General features: G+C 38.9%; 1 protein-coding gene across 2 annotated transcripts in view; it reads right to left on the reverse strand.

Moving 5' to 3' along the window:
- Positions 1-524: 524 nt before the first annotated feature.
- The window catches only part of SPON1 (spondin 1), a 238,295-nt gene continuing 212,952 nt past the window's right edge, over positions 525-25,867 (reverse strand). For both annotated transcript variants that reach the window (XM_074586174.1, XM_074586173.1), the window contains 9 exons: positions 10,876-11,077; positions 9,672-9,812; positions 9,212-9,287; positions 8,611-8,793; positions 7,931-8,101; positions 7,669-7,836; positions 6,636-6,800; positions 5,173-5,436; positions 525-4,290 (listed from right to left, as the gene is read on the reverse strand). In XM_074586174.1, coding sequence (XP_074442275.1) covers positions 4,127-4,290; positions 5,173-5,436; positions 6,636-6,800; positions 7,669-7,836; positions 7,931-8,101; positions 8,611-8,793; positions 9,212-9,287; positions 9,672-9,812; positions 10,876-11,077 — 1,534 coding nt within the window. In that variant the 3' untranslated portion in view covers positions 525-4,126. The remainder of the gene's footprint in view (positions 4,291-5,172; positions 5,437-6,635; positions 6,801-7,668; positions 7,837-7,930; positions 8,102-8,610; positions 8,794-9,211; positions 9,288-9,671; positions 9,813-10,875; positions 11,078-25,867) is intronic.

The raw sequence follows: 25,867 nt of genomic DNA on the forward strand, positions 1-25,867 counted from the left end.
AGCTTTGCTGAGTGGCTCCCCCGAATGCTGTACTTTTCTGTGTAGTTACCAGTGATGTACTCAGGCACGCAGCGTTCCACAAGAGTCTTCTAGCAGCATAAAACACCTGCTCAAAGTTTCACAAAATCTCAAGACTTTCTGAAAGCTCATTTTTAACAGTTTTTCCCTTGTTGTATCACCAGGCTTTAAAATGCGTTATTTTAAAGAGCTTCCCTTTTATTAAAAACCAACAGCAGCAACAAAACCAGCATGAGAGTAGTACAGGGTAATTTGAGTAACGACCCTAAGTTACTCTGTGATTTCTAAAGAACAACAAACGGAAAAAAAACCACTAATGCACATAATTTCCAAGTGGAAAGAATGACTGGCTCTACTAAATTCTAGCTCACTCCAGACATCTCATTAGCTTGAACAAGAGTAAAATGTAAATAAGAGGGTGACTCGACTCCTTCTATTGATAAATGTGTGGATTTTTTGTGTGTACATCATCATATTAGTTGAACAGAATGTCATACAAGTATAAATTTCATAGTAAAGATGTCTTTATTCCAAAATAATAATAATAATAATGTGTTAGCCAGACAGCTACAAAACATCTACACAAGACTTTGGTAAGAAATATTCATGGTAGCTTTTTCATAATTCCACAGCAAACAAAAACAACGAAGGAAACCTAAAAATGCAATCAAACTAGATCTTGTTTAAATTGTATGCTGCACACACAGAGTCCTACTGTACAGTTGTTAAGCCCCTAACTTTTCTTTTATATTATGTGTAAAGATTCTACAGTTTTTTGTATGTTAGAAAAAAACACCATACACACAATGCTAAAATCCGATAGTTGAGGTCTACAAAACTGGAGTGACATCTGTGCTTTCGGTTCAGCAGTTTTATCCAGGAGATAAGAGAGAGAACAGTTCTCTTTTTTATTGACTGATAATCAGTGGCTATTACACTACTAGAAAGTTTACAGTAACAATGCAATACGTCTACATATCGTATATCGGAGCTTTTTTTTTTCTGAATAGAAAATCAACCTCTTATTTTTTCTTCGTTTGTTTTTGTTTGTCTTTTTTTTTTTTACAAAATGTAACAAGCTTAAATATTTCTTTTGTATCAAGTTAGAAGACAGACAAGTGACTTGTAAAATGTTTCAACAGAAAAACAGTGTGAAAAGCTGAACCTAAGAAGGAACGATCACACGTTTCTGACCCAGTGCAATCTACGTTGTCATTGCATGTATTATCAAGGTGGGGAAAAAAAAACATTTCCAACATTCATAACTTTAATGAGCCTAAGAGAAATGACTGGAAATTACACTGAGCAGTCTCCTAAGAGAAAAAAATGTATATGGAGAATCAAATTAGTAAGAACCACAGTGAAAGGAATGCCAGATTGTTTTAATGGACAATTTTGTGGGCACGTTCAGAAAGATGCTGCGTATTTCCTACATACCTAAAGGTGTATTTGGACTACGTAACCTTTGGCAAAGGGAGTAATTAAAAGACAAAACAGCTTGATGAACTGGAACAAACATGAAAATAACATCGGTTTTAACTGATTATTTGCAGAAACAGGCACGGTTTTGCAAGACGAGCTTGAAGAAGTGCTAAGGGTTGATGAGATAAAACATTGTCCATAAAGTCATAGCATTTTTTTCCCATTCAAGAGAAACTTCCTTCTTCTGCTCCCTCTGCCCCAAGCTCTCACAGATCCAAGCCTACAAACCCCACTCTGTCACCCGTTTCGTCGTCAAAGGTTATTTTTTGAATGACGAGCCCCAGCTGGGGTAGCCTCCGTCAGGCTCAGCAAGAGCGGCTCGCCGAGCAGGTGGTGCGTGGGTCCTGGCTGTGCGCGGAGCTCTGCCCTGGCCGAGCGCCTGGCATTCATCTCTGTGCCCTTCCTCTGCAACCATCTGATTCTTCACCTGAAATACGCTCAGCTGGGCACTCCTCCGGTATCTGTATCATTCCACTGTTTTTTGTTGGGTTGTTTTGGTCATAAAAGGATAACGTGCAAGGTAAGGTCATGAATACATTACTTAGGGACAGTCTTGCTGCTACGCCGCAATAGCAGCGCTATAGAGACATGAACTGCAGAATTTTTCACCAGGCACAAGGAGGCAAACTATCTGAATTAATATTATTAAATGAGCCAAGCTGTGCAAAATGTAAAATGTTTGGTTGTAGCATTAAATCTTGTTGTATTCTTTTTTCCCCTGGTCTGGTTCACTATGGGCTCGCACCCATTTCATTTAGCAGCGGCAGGAGAGGCTTAACGCTGCAGGTGGTTCCATTATTTCCCTGGCCCTCCCCTCATCCCAGGTATAAAAAAAGCTGTAAAATACCTTGAGGGGGGCGGGATGCGACAGCTATGGAAGTCCTGAGCAGCCCTTGCAGCGGTCAGTGGAGAAACGGTGATGAAAAGCCCTACAGTGTAACGCAACCAGCCGGTCTAGCCCGTTCAGTACGGGGAGGTCATGGGCAAATTCCCAGGGTAGCCACAGGGATGTTGAACAGCCTCAGTGGGTTGTGGTTCACATCAGATGCGGACACTTAAAACCTGGGTGTCAGGTTCTCAGGATTGTGACCAAGTGTTAAGGAAGTGAGTGAATTACTTAAGGCTGGTTTAAAGAGACTAGAAAATAAATTTTTCTCCATTCATTTCTCTCAAGCTTGTTTGAAGAGTTAGCATCAACAGTCTTTATTTTCAGTGCATTGTTATTACTTATGTAGAGACATAGGTGTATGCGGCCTTTCCTGGACCAAAAGATAACCCATCACCTTCATCTCCCATCTTTAATGTTAAATTGTTAAACTTACAGGACAGTATTATATTCCAATAGCAAGTGAAGCCCAAGGTCTCGCTGGTCCTACACCTGGTTACACGTAGGGATGAGCACTACCCACCCTCTGCAGGAGACGGTGCAGAATAGCAACAGCAATTCCGATGGTGAGGAGCTATTGCCTAATCTCAGGCAGGTTGTTGATCACTCAGGCGGTCAGGGGAGACGTTTATCCTAGCTAGTATATCTACAAATGAGTAATCCTCACAAATTTAGTAATTTTTAGATCCTCCTATACTCTGAGTAGAAAAACATAAACCGTAAATATATTCTTGTGTCAATCTGTAATTAATATTTTAAAAGGCTGTCATTGTTTCATTTCAGAGGCTCCCTTCCCTTTGTTGCAAGGGATGCGTGAGAACCTGGCTCACCCTTCCTCTACCACATTTATTATACCCTAAACCTCTTTCTCTCTTCACCTGTCACTAAACATCCTCACAAAACCGAATTTAATTTTTTAGCGTCTCATGTGGAAGCCTTTCCATGACACAGCTGTTGTGACTCTCTGGGTTTGGACCGATTTCTATTAGTTCTGTACCCATTCCGAGAGGCTGTGGATAGACCCAATATAAGAATTTGACTCTAAATACGTTATGATAGTCACACGTTTTCTTTGTGTGCTGTTTTGACTCTGACTATGTAGTGGGCAGACATCACTATTGAGCTGCACGAATTATTTCTTTTTTTCAGTTTTAAAGAAACAAAGACCATTTTGCATGGACCATAGTATCCACGTGAAGAGAAGTATATACGATAATTATTATAACGATCAGCTTAACCCAATAGTGTAAAAAGATAAACATGCACCTTTAATATTATTGAACCAGCATTACTGAAATTACTCCTTGGCATAGTTGTGTAATCTTGTAGGCACTGCTTTGGATTTTCAAAATCAAAGCGAGAGAGAAATCCTCCCACATATGAAACATGTCACTTTAACTTAGTTATGTTAATATGCATGCATCCCATGTCTTTACAAGTAGTATTTCTATATGGCTATTCCATGTCCACAGATATGTCTGTATTTTAGTTAAATGACTCATAATGACTTACTATTTTTATGCATTAAGGGCTGGCTGGAGTACCAAAGATTTACTCTCAGCATAAATCTGTGAGGAAATATTTATAAAATATATTTCTTGCACCAGCAAGACTAAAAAGCAAACCACACTGCAAAAATGAAAACTATTATACACTTTATATTTTTTTTGTTTTAAAAACCAAACCAAGGTTGACTTTCCATTTAGCTCAGAGTGCATCGCTTGGAAGCCTTGCGCTTTGTTAACAAGGGTGAACATTACACGCTCTCAGCTCCTTTTTGTCTTTGCAACTAGTAAACTGAGTACTTTTGGACCTCTTCTTTACCATCATGTAGCGTTCCTGAATTCCACCTCCACAGAGTGTAGAACATTCTGTCCAAGCAGTCCATGGTTTCAGCCTACAAACTGAAAAAAGAAGTAATTTTTTAGTCAGCTTTTAGTATTTCAGCCTAACTTGTATGTCTCAATATGTGTACCACTACGCACGCGTGCACACTTACATCTTTTGAATCTAAGACAGCATATTGCCTAGTGTATTACAGTAGGAATTAGGAAACCCCAGCTAAGTATAATCAAGGTGTATTTGTCAAACACTGAAAAAATGTATTAAAAAAGAAATTTACTGTCTACATTATAAAACAGAGATAAAATTCAGAAACTGTTAAATGTCAGACAAGTGTGAACCACAACTTAGCAGCAGTAATTCATATCCAGATAATGTAAACTATGTGATTCGTATCCAGATAATGTAAACCACACCACAAGATATTATGTTTTATTGATGTGAGGCATCAGTGCTTGATAATACTGTCCCTTGTTGAAAAGCAGTCCGAGCAGGTCTCTCAGAGCAGTCTGAGTCTGAATCAGATTACTGAGGTGGAAATCAATTAAGTTTTGAAATTCAGCCTTGGACCCAGGAAGAAATACTTCCAAAGTTCAAAGGTAACTGGATGCAAAGATTATTACCCAAGTCTGCAGAAATTGCAATCACTCCTTTGCCGGGTCTAAATTCTAGATTTTTTCACATTCTATACTTTGTAGTGAGGAAGCTAAATATGGCAGATGGACAGATACGAGCCTTTCTCCATTGTGCCCTAAGCTTAGGTCACACATTTTTGGTGACAGGCAAACACCAAAAGTGACTATGCTTTACTTTATTGCTAAAACCTCCCCTAGACTGAAGTGATGAAAATGTTCTCGCAGCACGAAGTGGAGCTGCTCACAAGCTCCTGTTAGGCAGAAAAGACAAATAGACAGGCGCATACTAAATAATGGTTTCACACTCACCTGGATACTGCTCACTATCTATATTTTTTTTCGCTTGTTCACTTCTCCTTTTTTCCCGGGCCTCTTTCCAGCGCCTCTTTTCCATACCTGGGCCTCTCAGGCACTTCCTTACTCGGCATTTTGTACGTTGGACAGTTTCTGGGCATGCTGTTCCTCCAAACTGGGGTTCTATTTTAATCATTCTCGTCCTGATCATATGGCCCTTTCCACATGAAGTATTGCATTCGGACCACTGGGACCACTCTGTTAGTTCACAGTCAATGGCTGCAAAGAATGAGAAATGTTACACGAAAGCCATGAGATCTAGAATTTTCGGAGTCCGTTTCTAGCAGAACTATTATTTGACTCCTTCCTCAATTTCTTTTTCAAGAGTGGCGCTGGCAGATCACTAAAATTACAAAGAACATATAAATAATTCTCCTGTGCCTTCTTCAATTTTCCATTCTGTACACCCATATGTCGTTTTATAATGAAAAGCTGTTAAAAATTGAGTTCTATTTACAAAGAATCTGATACCTCTGAGATCTAAGCCTTACTTTACTGGTAGTGTTATGCAATAAGCAAGATTCAGTAATACCATTGTTCCTTAAAAGTTTTCATCTTTCAGCGCCGCTTAAAACTTACAGCCCCAGTGAATAGTAATCAAAATGATATTTCACATTATTTAAGAAAAGCTGAATTAGCAAATTACAGTGTAAAAGCCTTTTTAACCAATACTTTCTGTGAGAAGTAATGTAATTAGTTATAAAGGCTCATAAACCAGCTGGCAACAGGACACTAAAAGCAATCGTATCTTATTCATTCAGCAGCGCCTTAGGCAATCACGCTTCAAAAAGGCTGCAAAGCAACTAGAAATTTTCACCACCCAAGAAATGGGGGATTTTAGTGCAGTAAGGTAAAAAATCAATGCGCCTGACTCCGCACCGTCCACTGGCTGATATGATATTCCAGGTTGCAAAGGGATGTAGATCAGTAAAAAGGCTACGACACAGTTCAGAGCTGTATCAAACATGGAGCGAGCCTCTTTTGTGCTCGTTCTGTGAGCTAAAAGAATCAACACAGGTGATTTTAATCCTTCTTTCCATTCTTCCTAGCACACATTGTGCATTTAAGTCAAAAATACGGTTTATAATCCTGACTTATTTACTATTGGGAAGTGCACAAACTGTTGCCTAAAGCTGTAGTGTGTTAAATATGCAGAAATTGTATACCCGAAGCAATATTGGTCATCAGTGTAGGGTTAAGTAAGGCAAGCTGAAATTAAGACAGGGTCGTATTCCAGCTCTCAATAGTTGAAAGTGCACGATAATAACAATAATACTGCAATAAAAACCAAAAAAAATCCACAGTTGATAATACTCCTATCTAAGGAGTGATGCTAAAAATTGGCGGTAAGAGTTCTGACCCATAGACTGTGCCACACACAGTTAGCCTCCTCTTGCCAGAGAGTTTCCCACACTTACGGCATTCAGGCAGCATGCATTTTTCTGCTTGTTCCAGCTCCTCATTGCAGTCTCCAAGCTCAGCAGCAGATTTCAGCATCCTTTGCCGGGTTCGCATTCCCTTCCCGCATGTTACACTGCAGTCACTCCATTCAGACCAAGGAGAGAGCAGACAGGGGATGGTATCTAATAAGAAAATAAAAAAGTAATGAATTCTTGTTATATATAAATTACGAAGGTATACATTTTGAAAATAATACAGGTGGAAAGTGTTTCATCTGGCATCAACCAATTATATACTTTGTTGTCACTTGGAACAAAATGAATCACAAGCAGAATGATATTGCTGAAGAAGCTCAGAAAACAATATATTAAATTGAAAGGGTTGCTTGGTTTTCTTTGCTATCTTTTTTCTAAATCTTATTCATATCTGCAGAGTCCCAGTGCTTCCAGGGAATAAAAAGTTTAAGAAGGTACGTTTCAATCATCACTCCTGTAAAAAAACCTGTATTGTTGCAGTGGACAGGACTGGAGGTCAAATTAACATAGTCTAAAATGTGATAATTCCACACTTTATCTACCAAAAATCTTTTTGAACTTAATTCTTTCAGTCTTTGATGGAAATCTTAAAATTTCTTAAGAAATTAAAAACATTAATAGTCACAATAAGGGTGAGACTGGCTGACTGCACAAAAGGACCACCTCAACTTCTGAACTGTTCATAAGCTAAAAGGAGAGGGCCCTGTTATAATCTAGCTTTATGATTAAATACACCTCATTTTCCATAAATTAGAGTTGCTTAGGTATGGCTTGCTAATATACACGTCACTGTATGGGTAATATAGTAATAGGATACCACCGAATATTTTTCACTGATACTCTCATCCTGATGGTGAACATGGTATTTAATGCACATTCCTGAAGGGATCTAGTTTTAAGGAGAACAAGAAAAAAGCAACATTGCTTCTGGTTTAGCTATATTTGTGTGATAGAGCAACGCGTCAGACGTGGTGCCACTCTTTATAGTAGAGGAGATGAACTCATGGACGCTTACGGCATTCAGGCATCATGCATTTCTCTGCCTCTGTAGTTTCTGCCTTGCACATGGATCCATCAGCGGGAGTCATCTTGATCATTCTGTGTCGTCTCTTCATCCCCGTGCCACAGCTAGCACTGCATTCATCCCACTCTCCCCACTCCGTGACCAGGCAGCTGCTAGGGGCTATTCAAAATGGAGAGAGGAAATAGTTCTCTAGTAGAGCTCAGAGAAAAAAATGCTTTGGGCTGGATTTCACAAAGCCGAGTAAAATACTTACAACATTCCTCATTTACAATACATTTCTCAGTCTCTTCAGTAGGCACTTTGCACATAGAGCCATCTTCAGGGAATTGCTTTACATATCTCTCTCTAGATCGCGTTCCCATTCCACAGGAAACACTACAGGGGGACCATGTAATCCAGTCAGACATCATGCAAGTGGAACCATCTAAAATACAGAGAACCATTTCAATGCTAATATTAACAGAATTGCTGATAAATCTGTAGCTGCCCATTTGTGTGCAGTATCACTTTTATGCTGCCTCTCACATTCTCTCCTCTCCTCTGTTGCTTATTTTACTCCTTTCCTTTATACTTCTGCGTACTGCGTGCACCGATTCAAGTGAAGTGCAGAACTGACCAGAGACAGCTTCAATTGTTATTCTTCAGCAATTATTGCTCTGTTTGCCATAATCCAAGTCATACAGCAACCAACAGCTTTAAGAACTTTAAAGGAAAAATAAGCACTACAAGGTGGTGTTCTCCTCCCCTCTTTCCTCTTGATTGAGCACTGGAACGGGCTGCCCAGAGAGGTGGTGGAGTCTCCTTCTCTGGAGATATTCAAAACCAGCCTGGACACGTTCTTGTGCAACCTGCTCTAGGTGACCCTGCTCTGGCAGGGGGTTGGACTAGATGATCTCCAGAGGTCCCTTCCAACCCCTACCATTCTGTGATTACCTTCATCACTGCAGCCTGGACCCATGCATGGCTGAAAATCTTGGGTATCTGGGCAGGGCACACTGAGGTCCAGCTGAGCTTTAAGCATTCTCTGCCTCATCCTCTTGCCCTTTTCACAGGTGGAAGAGCTGCAGGCTGACCATGGGGACCAGTTTGAATATATGCAGGTCTCAGGGGTATCATCTAAAAAGTAAGAAAAGGCAGTGAACATTAAAAATAGATTGTCCTCCATTTGCTTCTTGGCTGGCAATTACGTTAGATGTTAATAGGATACATTCATTCCTCCTGCACTCTATCTTCTCCGGTTTTAACCCAAAGAAAAAAAAAAAGACTAATTGCCAACTTTAATTTTAAAAAAGATATTTTTATTTGAACCCCCAAAGGCTTCTCTTATTGCTTTTATAGTTATTGTCACCTTCCAGGTACACATGCAATTTCTTTGCTGTATAAGGGAAGACTAATAGTAGATACCAGAGAAGATGAAAACCTAAATCACTTTTTGGCTTTTGCTTCTGAGTCCGTTTTGTACTTTATCTAGAAATGACAGTGGCGAATGGAACAAAATATAAATTAGTACAGCACAAACTAATTTAAAATGTACCTTCTTCTTTTTCTTCTGGTGCTAGATCTGCCACAATATCATCTATGTTATCGGGTACGATATTGCATTGCTCCCCCTGCAAAGAAATTATTGTGGAGGTTGGATACAGGAAACTCATCTGTGTACGCAGCAAGAGGGGCTAAAACAGTATACTGTGATGCACTGCTGCATCTGCAGCACTTTTTTCTTTTCTAATTCTTAGGTGTACTTAATGAAAAAAAACCCAGCCCCAGTTCAACAGATGTAGTAATTACCAGAAGTAGGAGAAATAATACCTTAAAACAGTTTTAGTTCTTTTCTGCCATTATCTTTGTTGTGGGTAGGTTAAGGAGGGTACATTTCGGGGGAGAGGAAGGATTGTTTCTTTGCTCTATGGAGTATTTTGCTTGCTTGAGAGTTTTTTTTTTTTATATATATATATATATATATATATATATATATATATATATATAAAAAATACCTTGCGTGCAATTCTCTCAATGACAACTCTGGCTACCAGCTTGATAGATCCTCCTTCTGGATCATAAAATGGGCTCTGAGGATGATCTAAGCTTGTGAGTGGTCTGATCTTCTCTTGAGGCACTGTAGGTTTGTTAGGAGACTGCAATCAAAAAGAAAAAAAATATTAAAAAGGGAACTAATAATTCATATTAATAGTACAATTCATCTGCAGAAATTAAAACTTCTCATGAACGCTATATTGGGAAATTCCGATAGAAGATGAACTCAGTACATTCATACTTAATGGTAAGGTTTGGGTTTTTTGTGTCAGGAAGCACTTCTCTAACACTATGGGATTCAACCCTGAAGCTGGCTTCACAATAAGATGCAAGCCTTGTTGTGTGGTTAGATAACTACATTAATAAAAAAATACATTCAACATGCCTCCAGAGCTGCACTACAACTGGAGAAATTCCTTAGCTTCTAAAGAGACCAGTCTGAATGAAAAAATCAACCAACTTCTGTCATCTAAAAATGTGCGTGGAAAGTGGAATATGTGTGGTATTTGAGGATATGACTAATCTTGCCTAACTTCAGCTGGCTATATGGTCTGTACAGACACCTGGTGTAGGTACGCTTGTCGCCTGTGGAGACCTAACCGATTCAGTAACTTGACGTAACTCATTTGGTCAAAACCAGGACTTTACCTGAGGATGATGTGAATCTCTTCCTAGACTGAGAGAGTGATGGAGACAGAGAAAATGGATGATTTTAGAGTCTCGTAGTGATGAGAAGTCCAGAGTTTCAATCCCTGCCATAAGGAATAGTTAAGTTTTCTGTGCCAAGCAGAATAGTTGGCATTGCGTTGAAACAGTAAACTCAAGTTGATGTGGCTGCTGATGGCAGACAGATTTGTATCAAAGGGCTTGGACACCTTAATGCTTAGTTTTGAGCAAACCAAGTCCTCCATTTATTCAATACGTGAATATAATAATATCCCAGGTGAATGTAATATTATCCCATTAATAATAATGTAATTCAGACACAAAGACTGACAGTAATTGTAGCTAGCATCTGTCTAAAAGAATTTTATTCACTATAAGCAAAATTTTTATTAGCGTGGCATAAAGGCATATATAGCATTACCATGGATCCAACAGCTTTCATTCTTCACTGCTTTAAGGTAAACTTTACACTTAATATATTACAAATAGTCCACATACCTCATAGGTAACGCCACTGTCTGTGCCAGCGTCCCAGGGTATTAAATCCTGAACGACTTTCTGAACCCAGCCACAGTCCTTGGTGCAGAGGTCTTCAGCGGACAGGCCCACGTTCCAGTCCGGGCTGGGGCCGAGCATGGTGAGGAAGGACATCAGGTGCCGGTGACGATCGACAGAAAACTCAGCAGAGGGAGCAGCTCTCCTGCAAATTGGCCATAGGGAGACTATTAGCAAATGAATTCGAGTTTGCTGTTAGAGGGCAATGAAACTGGTGCTTCAAACTGTGAAATACTGAACGCTGGCATGACGCTGCCTGGTATGTGGAGATGGAGCAGCAGGACAAGGAGAGAACTCCTGCTCAGCACTCCGTATTTTTAGTCTCCATGTACCATCTGAGAAACTGCTTTGATATCATTCTAGGATATTTTGAGTTTAACGGGTGAGAGAGACGTAGCAACGAAGAGCTGCAGCAGCATGCTTACGTCTTGGTTGTGTAATAGCAATGAAAAAATCTGTCACACCGCTTAGGAAAATCTGAAGTAATATAACGGAGAAATACCCTGAGGTTTTGATTGCTGGGATATTTTTGACACCGCCCCAGTCCCTCAAGATAATACAAACTCCAATGCCAAAAGTCCTTGGAAGTGCTACTGTGCGTGGAAAAGCACTCATTAATAGAGTCCTAGTGCTCGTATAAATGAGGAATTAATGGCCACTGCCAGCCCTAGAGAGTTCAGCCAAGACTTTTGCAGGTGTCTGCCAGAGTATGTGAAAACGCCTCTATTCATCCAGCCTTTGTCCGCCGTTCCCTTAGGAAGAAACCGTGCTGAATCACGCAGTGCTCTGCGACGCTCACGAGCAACTATCGCATTCCTATGCAAACGGAAAATAAAATCAGGCCTGAACTCTTGGTTTCTCTTCACAGATGAAAAGCTGGACCTTTTCATGGCATCTTTTTCATGAGCAACAATATGGAGTTACTTAAAGTATGATTTTGTCAATTTTGCTCTACCAAACAGTGGTCTGATGTCAGTCCAAATTTTCTTCAGTTACAGGACTTGGATCAATACAGAGTCAAGCTGCGGTGGTGTTTTTTTTCAATTTTATGCCAACACGCTGCTTTATGAGCATCTAAACACCATGCTTATTTTTAATGTAAAGGGTTTTTTTTACAGTGTTATTCATCTTCCCTTTTTGGGTTAGGTAGCTGTGTATATATAATGCACATACACTGTTCTTCTCTAGTCATAAGGAGTTTATTCTTCCTATAAATGCTTGCATCCCTGTGAAAACGTGGCATTTCATTGTGTAATTCTTCTGGCTCGTAGCACTCTCAGCAATTAGAAAAAACAGAACAGACAATGATTTGGAGTAGTTATCATGCAGTTTCAAATGTAAGACGCCTAAGTAAGTAACTCACGTTCAGAGTCCTTCTTGAGTTGCTGTAATTAAGGAAATGGGCTGATCTAAGGCACAGTTGAGAACTACTACCTAGGCACAGGGATAGGCACTGATGGGGCTTAAACAACAGAGATCTTCCGTATCTGGTTTTTTTTTGTTTGTTTTGTTTTTTTAATAAAATGACAAATTTCAAATATTTCCAGTATCCATATAAATGATTAATTTATGAAGCTGCCAGGAATGTAAATCCTTCCACGGATACTTTAACAGTACATCTGGCTCAAGTGTCCTAAGACTGGCCTATGGATCTCCCCAAAGGAAACTAGTGTAAAAAGGTACCCAAGTGCACCCTAAACCTGACCCTTTTCATATCTGTATTTTTAGCATGCCCGATAAAATAGGAATGTAGATCATCTTTTTTATCTCTGCTTTCAATACAAGTATATATTGCATTGTAAGGCTTTTAAAATTGAAGAAAGTGTTCTTCTGTGACAGGTTGAGCACGTTTGGTAATGCTCAGAGGAAAAGCCTAAAGTTTGTAACTGATGTGAACTTCCTGTAAGAGACAAACACGTCTCTCTGCCTTCCCCTACACATGTACATGCATAAACCCAGCGGTGAATACGAGCTGCAAAGCAAATCCTAAACATTAGGTAAGGTCTAGGTGACAACCCTGGGAGCCCCACAGGGCTGGGGAATCCTGCTGTTGTTGGCTGAAGCAGACGGTACTTTTCCACTGTGAGCCTGATCAGCCTGCCGTCAATTCCTGTCACGTAGTACAGAGTGAAGCGAGGTACCAGATAGTGTTCTGCATCCTAATGTTCTCCGTTTTCTTTATTTTTATTCTATTTTCTTTTTGTCAGCATGATTTGGATCCCCAGCTATAGGGACATCATACACTGGAAAGCATAAGAAAATGCTCTTTTTTTCCCTTGTTGTTTTGTGTCGTTCTGTTTTTGTGCGGTTTTGGGGGGTGTGTATGTTTATTTAAGGTTAAAAGAGCCGAAACATGATATTGCTTTACAAGTTTTTTCCCTAAGTGACAATCTAGTTGCTATCACTAGATAGGGGGTGGTGTGGTGTGTGCTAAGAAGCTCTTTGGCAAGCCAACAGAAAACTCAACTTGCTGCAAGACGTATTTTTGAGTGTTGAATCAATACTCTTGTGTTCTACTGCTACCCCCATAAAGGGTAACGGAGCACACGTAAGTAAGGTGGTTGCGGAGAGTTACTGGGTAGAAATAGAAAAAATAGTATTTTGCAGAATAAAACTCTGAGGTTATTTTTGGTTTAATATTTGATCAGTATACAAGTAAAAGAAGTAGAAAAATGCAGCCAGAGCACATACTCTTTGTCTCTAGCTCAACAAATAAGACCATGGATGGGGCTGAGTTTGTATGGTTGGAATCAATGTGAATTTTACTACTGGATGTTATGTTATTATATTCGTATAAGAAAACCATTTGCCTCATTTGCCTTCATAAAGATTTTTCCAGCAAGACAAAAGCCTATTATAGAAGGACAGATTTCACCATGAAGAGCATCTGTTTTTCCACCGTGAAGTGCCGTGTACTGCAGGGAATCTCTTGCTAGCTGTTAAACTCACCAGGTTGGCCACTAGAAGTGATTCTAGCTGTGGCAGCACAAATGCAAATAATTTTTTCAAATAAATTAAAACAGTGTATTAGATGCTTGTTATGCAGCAGTGGAGGAAAAGACAACAGCCTGAAACGTCTTCAGAAATACTGAATTTGTGCAGTGCTTCACAGTTATCCGAGTTCCGACTTCGGTTGAGGGTAAAAAATAATGTTGTGATTAAGTGGCCATATTAGAGAGAACAACAGAACGTAAAATACTAATTGTTACAATAGCTGTTTGGAAAAAAAATTCTAATTCTGGTAGTCATATATTTTATACTGGGGAAAAGTCTGATTGATTCCATGGGTTTAATAACTGCACGGAGCATACGGTAGTTTGAAATAACTTATACTTCTCCAGGTTTCTTCACGGAGCTGTATTAAGGTATAATTGTCCCAAGCCTATTATTAGAGTCTGGATACTACATTCATGTGATCATACCAGGATCTGATCTCGTTTGTGCTAAGGATAACGTAGTAGCCTTTTCAGATAGGAAGAAAAAAGTGTAACCGCAAGTGAAGCCAGTCCAAGTCTGATGATGGCTGGAGGAGGCGGGTCGTTGAGAGCACTGCGGGCCACGTTGCCACTCATTTAGTGTCAGTTCTAGGTGGTGCTGATGATATGAAAACACTATTTTTTTAAGATGAGAATTTAGCAGATTACATAGATCATAAAAACTGCGTATTTTAAGGAAATAGTAAATGACTTGTCTATTATACCTCTAGTCAGCAAAAGTGACATTCTTCTTTTTTCGAGGCTTACACTAACTTCATCACAGATGCACTGTCCAGGATGAACAATCTATTTATTCATCTTTAGAATTTTTTTGCTATTGATACAAATAACATTATGAGCATGGAAACGTATTTCACACCCTTGAACTTCCAACTCTGCACCCCCTGCCTACCAGCGGCACCTACACAACATCTGCTTTAGTGAATGAATTTTAAAATCATAACATCCCAAAAAGTGCACTAGCTTCAAAGAAAAGAAATGAAGAAAATGAAGATCTAAAATGGAAAATACTACTCTCCTAGAAGTCTGCAACTAAACAGAATCAGATGCATATTTAACTGACATATTATTAAGAAAACCATTTAGGAAGTGATGCAAAAGAGTTCGGACCATTACATGGACAACAAAGTTTTATGAGCAGATACTGACACCTGAACATAAAAACAGAATTTCAGAGTTGCACAGAAGGAGGGGGAGAAGCCACCTTAAGTTCTGCTTAAATGCAGTGCAGGCAAGCATTCAACCTAATGAATAATTTAAACAAGTGCGTGTCCCAAAAGAGCCAGAGAAAGGAAAACTACAATAAAATGAACATTGAGTCAATGAAATTTGACTGACATCCATATGAAAAGTTGAAAAGCACTTTAATGCCAAGCTGCTTTTGTCTCAGCACCAAATTAGAGAAGGTGACAGTAAGAGTTTGGCTATTTTGTTTCATAATGAAAGAAAAAAGAAAGCCACAACCAATTTTTTCCATTTACCTTTTGGACTACAAAAAAGCCTGCATAACAACCACTTACTTTGCTGTACGTATTAAAATGAGAAAACCGGCTAAAAGAGATGGATATGTAATTGTATACATAACTAAGGGGTTACATCATTACCACTGATGTTAAGATTAGAACAAATGCGGTTCTAAAATATCGTTAATCTGAGTATTTTTAAAAAGCATTACAAAAGGAAGGGACTTTGTGCAGCACATCTGTAAGATGTTTTCCTATTGTCATCTAAACATACCTGGATTGCTACTTTAGATAATATTATTCATTAATATACCAGCTCTATGATTTAATACCTTCAGAGTGGGTATACCATAATGACGTGATTAACAAATATGAATAGGCTCTCCTCACTGAAAACCAATCTCAAATATCTCAAGTTAGGACTGCAGCTGCTGAAAACTGCTGATTTTTGTGTGCGTTCTTTGCAGGTTGTCACAAACCCGTTAGGCGTGGTTATCCCACAGGGTGCTGGCAACATTTGCTCCTGTTTAGAATAACTTCATGTCGCTTCTTAGATCACTTTCCGTGCATTTACAATCAAACCATGTTTCAGGAATCCTTTTACAATATATGGCATTACTGTGTTTTTACCCAGGCCAGGCTGACTACAAAGCCAAAGGACTCCAACTGTAGGAATTCAGGAAACTTCTCTCTTCTTCACTTCTTAGGAGCGTCGGGGCTACAAATTGTCTGCCCAGAGCAGTTACAGCTGTATTTACAAAGGAAATCCTATGGGATGTTGTAAGAGCACTGTTGCTTTATATCTCCTATTCACCTGGCTGATCTACAAAGCCCTGACCGTGCCCTGTTTGTCCTGAGAAACAGTGACGAGAGATCAGTTCTTCAACCCAGCGTAAGAGCCATCACAGCCAGATTTCTGAGCTTTTCCTCTCCCATTAACGATGTCTGATAAACAGCACAGAATTATTTGAGGGACTGTTTTAGCAATGAACAGTGGTTTGCTATCAACTTAATTTATTCTGAATGTTAGATTACAGCAAATACCGCTTTTTAACAAAAATTACTGTAAGGCTATTTATTGGAATATCTACAAAATGTAGATACTCCTTCAAATTCCTTTAAAAGGTTTTTCAATAGTATTGTTATGCATTTCAAAACCATTTATTTTGCAAGTGTCAAAAGCTCGGAATTTCATTTCACATTTCCTTGGTCCCAGGGTAATCTCTGAAGATGTCCAACATCTCACCATGTTTATTAATACGATACACATTCCATTTCATTCAGCATCTATATCCATCTAAATTACATATGCCTTTTGGTGTCTGGAGATGTGAATTAGAGTAAATGTTTAATTATCATTACATTAATAACAATGCAAAGAGAGAACAATTGGAAGTTTGAAATTTCGCATATAGATTTCTGTTCACTAGAAATTTAAATGGCAAATTGTTCCAGTTACTCAGTGAGTATTTACACAAGAACGCAGAGTTAGGATTAGTAAGTAGACATATAATTGCATGGAAATAATGCACACACGATTACTCATGAAATTATAAAGGGAAATTATTTTGGCTCAAAGAAAGACAACAGATGGTTGGGAAATAATCATAAAACAGTAACTACCAATGGGAGGAACATGTAAAGAAAACAAAAGCAAGAATCGAATGGGATGGGTAAGTTTGATTTAACTGCATGGCCATTAATTTCCATGAACAATTAGTATAAAGTTCTTGCAGTGATTGTTCTTAGTTAAATCTCTTCTGTGTTTTAATACCCGACTTTTTTCCTTGCCTAGTGACATTGGAATTTTAAATAGAAAGTAAATGGTAAGCGATAGAAAATGGAATTGCCATATGTGCTTGCTCTGACAAAAAAATGATCGATACAATTTTATTTTTTTCTTTCCCAACAAACACATATGTTCTTCCTTACTTTTTTGAGATTGAATTACGAATTTCTTAATGTGGGCGTCAGACCATCTGTCAAACAATGAAGTTTCCCTAAGTCTCAATACTACACATAACACTTAATACATTAATGCCTTTTATAAGAATGATGTAGTTTTGTGATTAGGTTTCTTTAGTTCAACACTTAATAAACGTATAGAACTATAAATGCGAAGACTCAGGTAAACGCAATACTTTACGATAGCATGTGACTTCTTGCTAGGAGAGGCAGAAATTTGCAGCCTTGTGCTCCTAGTATACAACCCAACATTATTTAGTCCTGTTTTCTGTGAAAATTACGAGACTGTGTTCTTGTTTCATTTACATGGAGCTCTGTAGAGCCATTAAAATCGAGTAACCAAGTTGCAAGGGCAGCATATGGTGTTGCGTTTACTCATTCTTGTTAAGTTCCTAAAATATTAATAAAATGGAAATTCATATGATTAAAGCTTCTATCTTATATTAATTATCCAAATATATACACGTATTTTGAGCTCAATCACACAGAACCTCAAATTTAGATCAATTATAAAGACTAGTTAAAAATGCCATTTATTTTATGCAGATTTTTAAAGTGTGTTTTCTTCTTCTTTAAAATGTGTTTTCTTTCAGATTTACTTCAAGTAGTTCTTTTGGGTTTGGGGAAAAAATATTTCTGGTTTTTGGATAAAATTTAGAATTTATATTAAATAATCTAAAAACACTAGGAAGATTTTCTGTGTTCAATGTGAAATCATAAATTTACCGTTTAGGTCCAATTCTCATGTGAAAGCTTCCATTTTGAAGTCAGAGCCTTTTAACAAAAGTGTTTTGATTAGCTCTGCTGATGCATAAACTGCTCATTCAAGATAAATCACTCCTGCATACAGCTGTCAGGAGTTTACTGACACTTCTATCAAAGTTCCAAAGTACTTAACTCAACTCACACAAGCAGGGATCGCCCCATGGTTTAGGGAAAGTGGTGGTCTTTAAGACGGCACATCAACAGTGTGGAGGAATGATATACCAAGGGACGGTGGGGTATACCGCAGGAAGTTTTCTGACCTAAAATATAGTTTACCGGTTGGCCAAACGCAAAGCTGGAGCACTCAGAATTGCTTCGCAGCTCCAGAGGGATTTATGTATTTGCCTTCATGTTATCAGAAGTCACAACAGACTTTTTCCCTATATATTTTTTTTTGTATATCAGATGCATTTATGCATTACTATTTCTGATTAGACTGGGGGTTAGAATTCTTCTATTTTTGACAATATTAAACTTCACTGGATTAATCCCAGCTATCTATAAAATCATAAAAGGAGAAAATAGCTGAGCTAGACACATCAGGTTGCCATAGAAACAAGCAACTCTCTCTGGCCTTCTCATTCCTCTCATTTTGTACACAAAATCTCCGAGATTTGAAAATGCTTCCTAGTACTATACTGTCATTTTGTAGAAAGAAACTTCATTTACATCTGGATTGACAGATACTGGCTTTTAGCCCATTTTAGGATAGATAGCACAATGTGACAGTGGGAGATAGCAAGAGAGATAAAGATTTGTGGGAAAAAAATATGCCAGAGATTTACAGAACTAAAAAGTAAAGACACAATGCTGTAATAGCACTATCAAAATAAAATGTTGCCATGCAAGTATAAAATACATACTTTATAGAACACTTTATTTGGGGGCAGTGGGAAGCAACAGAAATCTTTGCAGGCTATCATCATGTTCTATTTCTGGGATATGCGTCATCAGACTACTTAAGTTAATATGACTTTTAACAATAAGGCCCAAATAGTACATCCATGCTAGTATGCTAGTACAAGATTATGCCTGAAAAGCACAGAGCTACCAGAACATGGTATTTTCTTTTTTTTAAGGCTGTGTCTCTTTGCAGTAGTAGATACCATAGAATACCTAGAAAGTTTGGCAAGAGTTTATTGTTACTACCGCAGCTTATAAGTAAATGGATTTTTTTTAAAGTCTACACCCAGAAATAATAATTATTAAAGTTACACTCCCATTCCCTTGTAAGCAGTTGTCCAGGAAACCTGAGGTTTTTAAAGACAAAGCATTTTCATCAGCACCACATAACAAATACTCGGTGAGAATGCATTTTTTCCATACAGGACTATAACAAGAGATCTCATCCAAAAAATTGAATACAGAAATCCGAACAAGATCTTTACTTTAATTGATGTGCTTGCACTTCTACAGATAATGTATTTCTCCTCTGAGAACTGGCTTCTTTTTGCCTTTCCTATATTTCCTACGAAAGGTTTTACTTCAAAGAAGTTAGTTTCTAAGGAAATTGGTTGGAATTGGACCATTTCTTAGTTTTAGGACTTCAATACAAATTTTTACTCATAATTAATGCAAGGAAAGTATCACTTATTGTGGAATCACTGAAGAATAAGTATTTCACATCTACATCTGGCTATGTGTTATTTAAACTCAGGTTCTGATTACTTCTTGCAAGAGTGATACTGTTGGCCATGATAGAGTGTGCAAATGCCAATTCACACATACTGCTTTCCTCCACTTCTTCCTGCAGTTCCACAAAAATATCTCTCTTGCAACTATTACAAATGGTTGTGCATTCCAAAAGGCTTCACTCCAAAAATGTTTCCCCCATCAGCCTGAGCTCTGCTTTCTGGTTTTGTTCTCACTGCATTTCACTGGCTCCCAGTACGGCTTTTGCAAAAATTTTGTTCATCCGTTTATGCTTTACATGGCATCTCAAATAGGGTCACTTTCTAAAGAAATAATGAGCTACCAGATGTTAACAAGTGATCACAGGAATACTGAGACCTCTGTACATTCATTAAACTTGGCCAGATGTGGATGAGTTCTTCAATTCATTGAATGTCATGTCATTTTTCCAAAAGATGGCAATACAAGACCTTCATAGTTAAACACCTATTACAACATTTTAAACATAAGTAAGACATTGTATTTTCCTCTAACTTGGCATGAAAATTTCAGTGTGAATACTTCACATGTAGTGAAATTAAACCAATGGAATGCAAGGTATTGTAATCAGTATCCTACGCGGTGAACTATAATTGATACATAATGTTTCCCACATTTTGCACTTGTTAAAAAAATGAATCCATTGGTCAAATTCACTCAGACAAGAAAATGATTGAGCATGCTATTTTCCTCTGTTCAGGCAAATCCTGAAATCACTTTCTGCTATTCTGTGCCAGCCCTGAATTGTAACGTGTGTAATGACACTGCGCAGCATCCCATACAAGTATATGGGTGTTTCAGTCGAGATCAGAGGTGTACTTCAGAGGTGAATTTCCCATTGTGCTGTGGTTCATATCCCGGAGCGATCTTGGAGTGCAGACCTGATTTCTTTCCGATCCATCTAGCCTGGAGCTTCTAACCCCGTGCTCCTGCTGCCCACAGGCAGCCACACTCCATGTGACCAGCGTGGCGGCCACCCAAAGTCATCTCCCGTCCCCAGAATGTGACACCTCCTCAGGACTGTTTCACTCTGTGGATCCGCTCCTGTTGCGGTGTATTTCTTACGGATGTAGAGAGCTGAGATAGCTGTTCATTATGAAGAGTTTTCACGGTTATAAATACATAGAGATTGTAATGCTTTCACCATAGAATTAAAGTAGGTTTTTAAGTTTAGACAAGACATACCTCACACAAAATCTTCAGAAAATATTCCCAGAGCACCTACTTAAGGTAAAATATAGGCCACACAATACAACATTACAACTTTTATTCTTATAAAAGCATATCTGTACTTGGAGAGAGCCACTTAAGGATTTAAAAAATACTTTCAAGCGTCTCAAAATTTAAATCAACTCATCTGTCAAGAGAAAAGCCCATCATAATTCTTCAGCAAAAAAAAATCATATATTTTCTTTTAGGATAACATAGATTCAGTGAGATGTCAAATATAACCACATTTCACTCATCCCACTTCATTACAATGGCAAGTCACTGAGAAGAAATTTGTAACTCAGACAGTTCATCAGCCTATTGCTTGTTTCAATTCTTCATGCTTTAGCTACTAGCAATTTTATATCCTTTTATTTTCAGTTGTTCATGATGACTTGTTATCAATGAGACAGGCTTGTACAAATTTAATTATTTTCTTTGCTGGAAGTTTTATTTTCCTGGATTCAGCTGTTACTGATTGAAAATCATGTTGATGTGAATTCAGTGCACTACGGGTACAGTAACGTTGCTGTTATAATGGCAATGACTGGCTTGGGTTTTATGGCCAACTCCCCAGCCATGTGTTAGCCAAGTAATGTTCACACTACTGTGGTCAAAGGGCTGTTGATGTTGTAAGCTATTAGCTGCAGTTAACACCGTAAGCTATTCTTCCTACCAAGAATCCCTAAAATGGTCATTAATGTTTGCTCCAGGCAACAATTTGACACTGTCTTAGCATGATAGTTATTTAAGTTTCATTTTTAATCAGTTATTCTTTTTGAACCGTTCACGCTATCCACTTTACTGTATAGAGAGAGACTGTACTCTCACAAATCATATTTACATAACTACTCACATGAGGAAAGTCAAATGTATTAAGTTGTCCCATATGCTAAATGAATAGTTACACACCGCTGAAATTATTTGCACCTTAGCTTTGGAGTAAACCAACTAACATTAATGGCATTACCATGCACGCTGACAGAAAAATTTATCCATAGTATAGATATTAATTGATTTTTTTTTGGTAGGAAATAATCTAAAATTGAAGGACTATTGAACTTTGTGAGTAAAGACTGTGTCCTTGTGGAGCCTTACAGAACTATAATAACCCCATGCACCAGTACAGGTTGGGGCTGACCTGCTGGAGAGCGGCTCGGTGGAAAGAGACCCGGGAGTCCTGGTGGACAACGGGATGACCATGAGCCAGCAATGTGCCCTCGTGGCCAAGAAGGCCAATGGCATCCTGGGGTGCATCAAGAGGAGTGTGACCAGCAGGTTGAGGGAGGTCATCCTCCCCCTCTACTCTGCCTTGGTGAGGCCGCATCTGGAGTACTGTGTCCAGTTCTGGGCTCCCCGGTTCAAGAGGGACAGGGAACTGCTGGAGAGGGTGCAGCAAAGGGTTATGAAGATGGAACACCTCTCTTATGAAGAAAGGCTGAGGGATTTGGGTCTCTTCAGTCTGGAAAAATGACGGCTGAGGGGGGACCTTATCAACACTTACAAATACTTAGAGGGTGGGTGTCAGGAGGATGGGGCCAGGCTCTTTTCAGTGGTGCCCGGCAACAGGCCAAGAGGTAATGGGTACAAACTTGAGCATAGGAAGTTCCATCTCAACACGAGGAGGAACTTCTTTCCTTTGAGGGTGGCAGAGCACTGGAACAGGCTGCCCAGAGAGGTGGTGGAGTCTCCGTCTCTGGAGACATTCAAAACCCACCTGGACGCGTTCCTGTGCAACCTGCTCTGGGTGACCCTGCTCTGGCAGGGGGGTTGGACTAGATGATCTCCAGAGGTCCCTTCCAACCCTATGGTTCTATGATTCCATGATTCTTCTGCAGTAGTGCTGCTATCAATTTTATAATGCATTCTATATAGTGATCCAATATGTAATATATTCTGCAAGGGCCATACTATTCACAATTCTGCTACTGTATTAAAGGAAAGAAAATGCCTTCCAAAAATCTATTGTAACATCAAAACACGACAGGTGTCCAAAATAGCATGGGGTTTTTTAGCACAGACTGTAAGCTCCTCTGCGTGGTCCTTTCAAACTGCAGCTCCCTCAGCGCAGAGCCACCAAAGTTCCACTGTACCACAAGCGCTCTGAAGCTACCAGGTTACACCCACGGTATAACAAGTAGTGGCCCATGCAACCAACATAAAGATAAATGCAGCATTCAACCAATTAGGAGAAAATGTCTAAGAAGTATGTAAGAAAGATGAGCATTATAAAATATAAGAAGTAGCAATAAATAATAAGCTTCTTTATTTCTATATAACCCTCTGCTGACTCTCAGGCACACTAGGTGAAATTATACATGCATGATTTATTTTTCAAATCATTAGGTGGAACAGTGTTTATAAGCAATTTGTATAATCAAATGTTAATCATATACAGGGGATAGATGATTAAAAGACTACGATGCGAGCTTTTCTTATCACTTTGGAGAAAAAAACAAAATTTAAACTATGCCCATTACAGATGGTTAATTGCAGTTCAGTCTGTATTTTGCCATTTGGAATGCTAGTTAACCCCAAATACAAGTACGCGTGTTCAAACATGTCTTGTTTTTAATTCTCAGATGGGTAGTCTGAGGACTTGGTTAATTAATCAACCGAGTAATTTATTAATTTCTGATGTATATTTTTATACGTTCTGAAATATGGACAGTGCATTGCAGGGCAGGGCGGGAAAGCATTTCAGCATTCTTAATGGCACAGGAAGAGTCACGTAACTGAAAGTGAGCAACTAATCTCAGAAATTATCACCTAGACATCACACAAAACTGTTGTGACTACATAATATTTTAAAAGAACTAAAGGTACAATTTCATTTCATATGAAATATTTTAAGTGGATGGATAGGAACTGGAACGACTGCAAAATTCAACCCCCCCCCGACTTCTCTATTGAAGATGATTAAAGAAAATTAGTAGGTACTTTTAAATGCATTTTAGTTTGTACGCTATGAGGAGCTTAGGGTGGTACTTGCGAATAATTCTATCAACCCTTAATAAGGTGCCCTAGGAAGACTAATTCACAGAATTAACTCACAGACGTTGTCAGGTCTCTGGTCTCTAGGGCTCTGGGCATTTCATTATTTTTTATCTAAAGCCTCTCTGTTATCAAAGCTGAAAGGTGCATTGATTTGAATCTTCCCCTCTTGGTGCCGATTAATATAGATTTAGTAGAGAACAGCATTTGGCTCTGACATTGGGATTCGGAGATACACACTGCAGACGTCTGGCTCCAGAGGAAAAGAGTGAGTGAGATTTGCGTTGGGGTTCCGTGCATAGACACGTCCATGCTGAACCAGTTGGTGGCAGCATGGGACATGGGACAAGGGAATGGAACAATCCTCTTCCTGGCACAGACCATCCCCGGGATAACGGCTCTGCTAACAGGTGGGCTAATTTTCTAATGACATGGCTAAATGGACCATATTTTGGTTTTGTGGATTTCCAAACACACACTATTGGCTGTGCTTAAGTCCTGTACATTCCATCCCTACAGAAGTCCCTACATAAAGCGTATCATTCCCTACAGGAAGTGAACGCATTTCTGTAGGAAGGTCACTTAAGGTGCAATTATAGCATATAGTATCTGAAGGGGGTCTACAAGAAACCTGGAGAGGGACTTTTTACAAGGGCATGTAGTGATAGGACGAGGGGTAATGGCTTCAAACTAGAAGAGGGTAAATGTAGATTCGATATCAGGAAGAAATTCTTTACTGTGAGGGTGCTGAGGCACTGGAACAGGTTGCCCAGGTAAGTTGTGGGTACCCCATCCCTGGAAGTGTTCAAGGCCAGGCTGGATGGGGCTTTGAGCAGCCTGGTCTAGTGGGAGGTGTCCCTGCCCATGGCAGGGGGGGTTGGAACTAGATGATCTTTAAGGTCCTTTCCAACCTAAACCATTCTATGGTTCTATACAGTCATATACAAGGTGGTTTGATTTTAGCGTGTTCAAGCAGCAGCTGATGCAAGACTTGGCAGCAAAGATGTCGGTGTGGGTTTGTGCCGAGGCCTCTGAACAGATGCTGGGGGCTAACCGGGTCCAAAGGCTGCGCAACTGCACCTTCTCTGCTCTTCTTGTTCAGACTGGCTCGGCTGGCTCAGACCCGTGCTCTGTCACACATAATTTCAGCACATACCGACCCTATCTCAAATGCCTTAAAAAATGTAGCTGGCATAAACTGCTTAATTATTTTAACCTTAATATTTATAATAATTAACTGCAGTGAACCATCTCAAAATTAAAACATGATACAAGGGAATAAGCAAGTTGTTGACACTAGCTTGGTTTTACCAAAATCAGAGGCAAAAAGTAAACAAGGAGAAACAAAAAAATTTTTTTTTTTTTTTTTTTTTTTTCTGTCTAGTAAGATCACTGATCAAGGCCAGGAAACTACTCTATGCACCTGTTTCTTTTTCCTCCAACAGTCTCCACATTAACTCTCCAAAACAAATTACTCCAAATGTAGGCAGCACAACAAGGTACTGATTTTGAATGCAGCCTACAAATATTTTTTATATAGGTCTTATTAAAGGAAAAATGCCAGCTTTAGTTGCGGCATGCGTGCACATACATTTTATCCACACATACGCAGTTTAGAAAGAAGCAGATAATTCACATAGATGAATAGGTAAATTAATTTCTCAAATTCTCCAGATAGATAGCTATAAAGATCGATTAAATAAATCCTAAAAAAAGATTACTTCTGAAAGATTTTCAGAAAATCTTAAAAAGATTCCTCAAATAACATATTTATTTTATAGGACAACACAAAAGGAAACGTCTACTTGAAATCTTCATTCTAAAAAACGACTCCATTTATTATGAATGTAACGCAAATGTATGTAATTTTGG

This window comes from Larus michahellis, chromosome 4 (assembly GCF_964199755.1).
Source record: "Larus michahellis chromosome 4, bLarMic1.1, whole genome shotgun sequence".
In the NCBI taxonomy this organism is placed as follows: domain Eukaryota; kingdom Metazoa; phylum Chordata; class Aves; order Charadriiformes; family Laridae; genus Larus; species Larus michahellis.